This window comes from Elephantulus edwardii, unplaced genomic scaffold (assembly GCF_000299155.1).
Source record: "Elephantulus edwardii isolate Elephantulus edwardi_28Jun2011 unplaced genomic scaffold, EleEdw1.0 scaffold00071, whole genome shotgun sequence".
NCBI lineage: Eukaryota > Metazoa > Chordata > Mammalia > Macroscelidea > Macroscelididae > Elephantulus > Elephantulus edwardii.
Window position 1 is genome coordinate 1,901,618 of NW_006399821.1, and position 9,205 is coordinate 1,910,822.

A 9,205-nucleotide genomic window follows, 5' to 3' on the forward strand; every position below is an offset into this window, starting at 1 on the left:
GTCTGACATACTTTGGGCATGTTGCAAAGAGGGACTGGTCCTTGGAGAGGGACATCATGTTTGGCAGAGTGGATGGGCGGCGCAGGAGAGGAAGACCTCCAATGAGATGGATCAATTGTGTGACTGGAGTGGTGGGAATGAGTGCATTTGAGGTGGTGAGGTGGCACAGAAGAGAACAGAGTTTCGAGCTCTTATACATAGGGTCGCTATGAATCGCAAGCGACTTGATGGCACATAACAACAACAAAAACAACAAGAGTATATTATTCCAGTAAAAACATTCCTTCTTATGCTGAAGCCCTGCATCCTCTTGGCCTAGAAGAACAGAGAGAGACCACCTTATGAGGTTGAAACTCTTGGTCTTCTTGGTCTAGAAAGAGAATAGTGAGGGAGACGTCCTCATCAAGTTGAAATTCTTAGTCCTCTTGGCCTAGAAGGTCAATTGAGAGAGATCTCCTTATCAAACTCAAATCCTTTATTGATGCTTGCCTCTGCACTCTGCAACTCATAGCTGAGAAACACCCTTTTCTTCAGTAGCATAATAAATAAGATCTTCTTACTATGTATCAAAGATGATCTTTTTAGTGGATAGTTTCTATCAGCAAATAGGAAGGAACAACCTTATCTGGATACTACTACATGTGCTCTGATGTAAATCTACTTTCCCATTTTCTTTTACTCTTTACATGATTGTTGTTCTTGTTGTTAAGTGCTGCTGAGTTGACGACAACGCAGAGCAACCCTATAAACAATGGATCTGAACGCTGTCCTATCCTGTACCACTGTCATCATCTCTGACACACTGGAACTCACCGTAACAGTTACTATGTCAAACCATTTCATTGAGGGTCTTCCCTTCCTTCACTGACCCTACACTTTTCATATCATGATGTCCTTTTCCAAGGACTAAGCCCCTCTAACAATATGCCCAAGTATATGAGACAAAGTCTCACTATCCATGTCTCCAGGAACTCCCTGATGTTTCTTCTTTTGGCAATTCCTGGGATATTCAGCACTCCTCTCTAACACCACAAGTCAAAGGCATCGATTCTTCTTTTGTTATCTTTAGTCACTGTTCAACTTTCAGATGCATAGCAAGTAACTGAAAAGACTATGGCTTGGATCAGGTGCACCTTAGTCTTCAAAGTGACATCAATGCTCTTTAGCACTTTGGAAAAGTCCCTAACAGCAGACATTGTCAATACAATTTGTTCTTTTGACTTGGTGACTGCTGTGCCAAGAGTGCTGACTGTGGACCCAAGCAAGATGAAATCACTGATAATTTCTATCTCTTCTCCATCTATCATAATGTTGCTTGTTGGTCCAGTGGTAAACATTTTTGTTTTCGTGATGTTGAGACATAACACACATTGAAGGTTGTAGTCTTTGATCCTCTGTAGCATGTCTCTCTGTTCTATCTGTATGCAGAATAAATTCAAGAATCTGTACTATATGAAGATAAATGCATCAAGATCAGAGAGACCAAGGTTATGTTATGTGCATAATGCATCAACAACCTGCTGCATTATGCAGATAACACAACTATGCTTGCTACAAAGTGAGGAAGAGTTAGAAAGTGTGCTGCTTTACAGGATAGGGTGAATAAAATTACTTTTCTTTCCTAGCAAAGTTATTTTGCCCCCAAGACAAAACAAACAAACCAAAACAAAACAAAAAAACAAAAACAAAACCAGATCAAGAAGCCTAACCACAAGTTACCATAAGATCCAGGAAAATACCCTATATAGGGAGCCTGAAAGTCAGCTAATATAGACAGCTCTAGGTGTTCCTTCCTAATGACCTTTAATTTTACTAACAGTTCCTGTTTTTAGTTGAAAGAGCTTAAAGGTGTCATGTATATGCAGAGTTAGGAATAGTGATTGCAGTACGGCCTTCCAGAGGACAGGCCTGCAATAAAAGCTCTGTGATGACTAAGCACCTAGCCAGACTGACTCCATCTTAAAGGCCAGCTGCATTTATCTTCTGATTTAAATTATCTCTCCTTCCGTAAGATAAACCTATCTTTCCCTTGAAAAGTGCTAAATAAATAAAGCTCTTCCAAAGGTCCTTAACTAAACATACATATATTCCTTCAAAACTTCTCTTCCTAGGCAATTTGGCATTTCCTCAAAAAGCTGAACATAGTAATTCCCTATGGCCCAGTGTGTCCACTGGTAGGTACATACCCTAAGAAAATTAGAGCTGAGACACAAAAGATTTGTACACCAATGTTCATAGCTGCATTATTCACAATTGAAAGAACATGGCAACAGCCCAAATGTCCAACCATAATTGAATGGACTGCGAATATGAGGTACATACACATGGTGGAATACTATGAAGCACTCAGGAGCAATGATTTAAAAAATTACTACATAACTTTGGAGAGACTTGAAAGCATTATGCTGAGTGAGCGAACTCAGTCTCATAAGGACATATACAAATACATAAGGACAATAAGACAATTATTGTAAAAATATAAGGATAATTAGTAAAATGTGTATGGGACTCCAAGGGGGAACGGGGTGGCAGCCGAAGGGTAAGGATGGGCAGGAGAGAAATCATAGGATCATACATTTTGGGTTCATGGAGGGAAGAGGAGGTAAAGGAAATGTAAAAGTTCTGTCAGGGATCTGAAAAGATGAGGTTATAGTGGGCATAATTCAAATGGGATTAAGTTTATAAAACACAATGTATAGGAATGATTATGCAGATGACACAACCCTGCTTGCTGAAACTGAGGAGGACCTAAAACTCTTGCAGCAGATAGTCAAGGACGGTAGTCTTCAACACGGATTGAAGCTCAACATTAACAAGACAAAGATTCTCACCATTAGGCCAACTGGCAGCACCATGATAGACGGAGAGGAGTTTGAGGTTGTTAACAATTTCAGCTTGCTCAGCTCCACAGTCAACACTCTTGGCACCAGGAGTCAGAAAATCAAAAGAAGAATTGCACTTGGAAAATCTGCAGTCAGGGGCCTCTCCAGAGTACTGAGAAGCAATGATGTCAATCTAGAGACTAAGGTGTGTCTGATTGGGGCCATAGCCTTCACAATAACTTGTTGTGCATCAGAGAGCTAGAAAATTACTAAGATGACAGAAAAAAACTTGATACTTTTGAGTTGTGGTGCTGGAGAAGAATACTGAACCCACCATGGACCACCAAGAAAACAAATAGTTCTGTCTTGGAGTATTATTTGTTAGATTTTTCCCTTTTTCAGCATTTCTTGAACAGATGCACATAATAATATTTTGAGATTTGAAAACATTTTGTTATCCTGAAATGTTTTATTTATTATCTTCAAGTAGTCATAACTAAGAGATCCTGCTTCCTAGTAGCCACAGAGGGAATCAAAGTAGCAATGGTTTAACATTTATCCAGTCCTTCCTATGAGACAGACATTCTTCTAGGTGTTCATAGGTGTTAACTAAGTACATTCTCACAACCCTGTGAAGTAGCCACATTCAGCACCTGAGGAAATGGAAGAAAAGAAAAACTGGGTAACTTGCCCAAAGATGTACTACTGGCAAGTAGCAGAAATGTGATTCAAACTTAGGGAGGTTGGCTCCAGACTAAACCACACCAACTCTGAGAAAAGGGAAATAGGAGGAAAACCACACAAAAAGAAAAGCATAAATTCAAAAGGCTAAGGAACTTTAGTGCAATTATCCTAGCTGCTGTTATCAATGATATGAAAGAACTGTCCTGAAACATATAATGAGAAAGCACTGTTAGGTAACAGCTCAAGACAAGTGCTTAGCAGGCAACAAGAGTCAACTGAAAGATGATGAAAGTTAAGTCATCTGAAAGATGAAAAAATAAAAACCAGAAAGATCAAAGAGGGATAAGATATAAAGTTAAGTTACAAACTAAGGAAACTAATTTCATAGTACTAAATATAATATAATTTAATCCTAACATCATTAGTTTTGTCTAAGGCTCCAATAAGTGTTATACCATATTCCTATATTCCTTTTACACACAAAAAAACCCCTGCAACTTTCTAATGAGGGAATACTTCAAAGAGGTCAACTGGGCTATACAGCCTCCTGGCGGCAGGGGGAAAAAGCTGGCTTTCACCAAGGTAAAAGCAGTTCATCAAACTCTGCTACAAAGGTTGAATCTCCACTGCAAAACTGCAGTGATGCTCAGATAGGAATCAACCAATGGCCATTCCTTTCCAGGCTTTCAAGTCTTAAATGAACACTGTTAAACAACTCTTAAAGGACACAGGGCACTGATTCAGAACAGCAACTGCTTCAATGAAGGCACCTAGGATGGCCCAGACTCACTAAAGTCTTCGACTCTAGGTAACAATTTCCCACAAAGACATCCTTGCTTGCAGCCAGGAATAAACCTCCGTGTGTGAGAAAGAAGACTGCTTTGTTTGGAAAAAAAAACAATCTTCAAGTATAGGCTTGAAGATTAAATACTTAAAACTTTAGTGAGGAATTTTTCTATCCTTAGAAAACACTAAAATAAAGCTATACTTAAAGTGTGAAAAGATCCAATTTGCCAAATATATCACTCATAAAGCAACACTCAGTAGATAACTCCCCAAGTAGAATCACTAAGCCAGAAAACAAACTTCACACAGTATATTGGATGAACTGCTTAAATAAGATAAAAAGATAAATGTGGTAATGATAAAATTTACAAAAGTATCATACTAGGATTTAAGGAAAATCTAGATCTATTTTAAAGCATCTTGAAAGACAGCCATTTGTCTGACACAATACTGAAGGTTAAAGATGAATCAAGTCTGGGTTCAGTGTAAACTACAGGTCTTTACAAAATACTGAAGAGCAATGATGTCAGTTTGAAGATTAAAGGGCACCCGATTCAGGTCATGGTCTTCTCAATCATCTGCTATGCATTAGACAGCTGGACAATAATTAAGGATGACAGAAGAACTGATGCCTTTGAGTTCAGGTGCTGGACAAGAGTATTGAATATCCCACAGACTGTCAACAGAACAGATAGATATGTCTTGGAGGAAAGTGCACCAGGGGTGCTCCCTGGAGGCAAAAACGGGAAGCTTTGTCTTTCAAACTTTGAACATGTAGCTAGGTGAGACTACTCCTTGGAGAGGAAGATCATGCTTGGAAAGATGGAGGATTAGCAAAGGAGAGGAAGATCCCCAATGAGCTAGATTGATACAGTGACTTCATCAATGGGCTCTAGTGTGTCAGAGATGATAAGGATGGCACAGGTTAGGGTTCAGGTCTGTTGTTCACAAGCTTGCTATGAGTCATACTCAACTAAACAGCACCTAACAACAACAATAACGTAGACTAGGTTACATGTTGCTGTTGCCAATTGTCATAGAGTCGAGCACAACTCATAGTGACCCTATGCACAAAAGACCTGAAGTCTTTCTATAACTATCGTCATTTCTCAAAGTTCATAGAGTTTCCAGAGGCATGTGGTTTAGGAAGCGGATGCCACTCCTGGTTACAAAAAAATACTAGATGGGACCTAATTATTCTAATATATTTCTAGAAAAATGAAATAAAGAGTAAATTTTATTTTGGCATTAAGCATTTTTAAAATACTTAAATTTAACAAGTCTAGCATATAACATATTAATACTTATTGTTGTTATATGCCATCAAGTCACCTGTGACTCCTAGTGTGACACTACATACAACAGCCCTAAACACTGTTCTGATTTGTGCCAATCTCACTGTCTCCAACACACTTACTCCTATTACCCCAGTAACTGAATCAATCCACTTCATAGCGAGTCTTCCTCTCCTGAACTGTCCCTCTACCCTCCCAAGCATAATGTCCTTCTCCAAGGACTGGTTCTTCCTTGCAACATGTCCAAAGTATGTCAGATGAAGCTTCAGAATCTTTGCCTCCAAGAAGCAGCCTGGTTTAACCCTCTCCAGAATGAAATTGTTTGTTTTCTTAGCAATCCATGGTATATTCAATACTCTTGTCCAGCACCACAGCTCAATGGCATCAATTCTCCTTCTATCCTCCCTAGTCATTGTCCAGCTCTCTGATGTACAGCAAATGATTGCAAAGACCATGGCCTGTATCAAGTACACCTTAGTCTCCAGAGTGACACTATTGCCCTTCAGTACTTTGCAGAGGTCTCTGACAGCAGACTTTCCCATTGCAGTATGCCTTTCAATTTATCCTTTACATTTATTATTCATTAAAATTTCATAACATATTAATATTAACGCTTATATCATTAAATTATTCATAACATTTCAAATATAATCTCTTTTTTCTTAGCATACAAACTCAACTAAAGGGATAAGTTATTTTATACCCAAGTTTTCACGAATGTGAATAATCTCCAGCAGGAAAACTAATTTGTACTCCTTCATATAATTATACAAACCTGCTCAGCAACTGAAAGACAAAAAAAGTTGATGGCAAAATAATACTCACTTTTCAATCTCAATACCAAGTGGATTAGCAGGACGCAGGGACAAAGGAGGAATTCCTTTATTCCTGTCTGTGCGCATGTCATAATGATTCATTTCATCAACCCAGACAGCAGACTGATCCAAGATACCTAACAAAAATAAAGAGTACACTCTTACTAAAAAAAGGTTCTAAAGTAAGGCATCTTCTGAGTCTTGTCATATTGCTTTAATTTTCTAAAGACCTATTATTGCACTTTCATACCACAATACCTTTTAGAAGAGGTGAGAATAAAACAGTCCAATTTTTTTTTTAAATAACAGCTGGTGGTTTCATTAAAAACACTGAAAACCTATAAAAAAGACAAAGACCCCATGATGATTCAGGACTTCATTGAATGAAGAAAAACTATAAGGCTATGAGAAACATTTCTGTTAAAATAAGTGATTTTACAAATACTAAGAACTATGATTATTTTTGTGCTGTTAGATATTAACAGCACAATTTGAATTTGAATAATTGGGGGAAATATGGTGGTTAGTATAGAAAATGCAATGATATGATCTATAACTTCTGTTTATTCAAGACATTATTCTTAAATCTCAAACTTTTAGATAACTGCTGAAAAATAACTCCAGAGATAAAGCCTGCATTAAAAATACTCAAAAATCTTTGTATGATGACTACTGAAAATTCATTAGATATCCATGTATCTGTTCAGATAATAATATATATTAATAAAGACAACATATGTATTGCCTACAGATATAGATACAAAATACAGATACACATACAAATTCCACTGCCATTAATCGCTTTCAATACAACAACCCTCCATTGGATTTCTGAGGCTATAAATCTTCATGCAAATATTTATAGGAAGAGATGGCTTATCCTTTACATGCAGAGTGGTGGAATAGATTCAAATTGTCAATCTTTGGTTAGCACCTCAAAGTGTTATATACTAGTTTTTTATTTAATATTTTGTGATTCCTCAACTGGGCCACAAAAGTTACTTACAAGAATGAATGACTACATATAGAAATCAAATGCCTTGAAGAGGAAAGTGTTGCACTATTTTGTTGTTGTTGTTGTTGTTATCTACCATCAAGTCCCTTGCAACTCATAGCGACCCTATGTACAAGAGCTCTAAACACTGATCTATCCTGTGCCAACCTCACCATCTCAAACACACTCATTCCCACCACTCCACTCACAGAATCGATCCATCTCATCAAGGGTCTTCCTATCCTGTGCCATCACTCCACTCTCCCAAACACAGTGTCCCTCTCCAAGGGCCAGTCTGTCCTTGCAACATGCCAAAAATATGTCAGACAAAGCTTCAGAATCCTTGACTCCAAGGAGCACTCCGGCTTCACCCTCTCTAGGACAAACCTGTTTGTTCTCCTCGCAGTCCAGCACCAGAGCTCAAAGGCATCGATTCTCTTTCTTTCATCCCTAGTCACTGTCCAACTCTCTGATACATAGCACGTAAATGCGAAGACTATAGTTTGGATCAGGTACACCTTAGTCTCCAGGCTGATATCATTGCTCTTCAGTACTCTTGAGAGGTCCCTCACACCCTCACAGCTGACTTTCCAAATGCAATTCGTCTCTTGATTTCCTGGCTGCTGTTACCAAGGGTGTTGACTGTAAGGGAGCCAAGTAAACTAAAACTGCCTATCTCAATCTTTTCACCATCCATACTGATGCTGCTAATCGGCCCAGTGGTGAGAATCTTTGCTTTCTTGATGATGAGCTTCATTCCATATTGAAGGCTGCAGTCCCTGACCTTCTGCAGCAAGCGCTTCAGGTCCTCCTCAGTTTCAGCAAGCACGGTTGTGTCATCTGCCTAACGCAGGTTGTTGATGACTCTTCCACCAATCCTGATGCCACGTTCCTCCTCGTACAGCCTAGCATCTCGGATGATCTGTTCTGCATACAGATTGAAAAGGTATGGAGACAAAATACATCCCTGACGGACCCTCTTCCTGATTTTGAACCACGTAGTGTCTCCCTGCTCCGTTCTGATGACTGCCTCTTGGTCCAAGTATAGGTTTTGCATAATAAGCACAATCAAATGTTCTGGGATTCCCATTCTTCTCAGAGTCAGCCATAGCTTGTTGCGATCCACACAGTCAAAATCCTTTGCATTTTCAATGAAGCACAGATAGACATTCTTCTGGTATTCTCTGCTGTCAAGATCCATCTAATATTAGTGATAATATCCCTCGTACCACGACTTCTTCTAAATCCAGCCTGAACATCTGGCAGTTCTCTGCTGACATATTGCTCCAACTGTTTTTGGATAATTTTCAGCAGAATCTTGCTTGCATGTGATATTAATGATATCGTTCAATAATTTCCGCACTATGTTGTATCACCTTTCTTTGGAATGGGAACAAACATCGATTCTTTCCAGTCAGTTGGCCAGCTGTCCTCCAGATTTCTTGCATTACTTTTTACTATACAAATATTGTCATTTTCATTTTAAGAAGTCTATAAAATTAATATATTCCATACTAATCTAGGCATTCTGATGGCCCTGGAGATTAGGGAATTGTTCTTCCAAGACAAAGGTGGGAAATTCAAAATCTACTAGCTGCCCTGAGAGAGAAGGGCAATATCCTCTCCAGTGATTTACAGCCTCGGAAAACCTGCTTGAAGGTCAGATATGAGCTGCTTACAACCCAACTGTAAAGAGCTGAGGGGAGTTATGCTAGTTCTTATGCCATTTCTACACTAAAAATGGTCTAATAGTTTATGAGACCATTATAGTAAAAATAGGTAACTAGTAAAACGTGGCTGAAGATCTAA

At 38.7% G+C, this 9,205-nt stretch overlaps 1 protein-coding gene across 1 annotated transcript in view; it reads right to left on the bottom strand.

Moving 5' to 3' along the window:
- The window catches only part of EXOC2 (exocyst complex component 2), a 248,021-nt gene that overhangs the window by 213,787 nt on the left and 25,029 nt on the right, over positions 1-9,205 (bottom strand). The window contains exon 3 of the mRNA XM_006888701.1: positions 6,413-6,539. Coding sequence (XP_006888763.1) covers positions 6,413-6,539 — 127 coding nt within the window. The remainder of the gene's footprint in view (positions 1-6,412; positions 6,540-9,205) is intronic.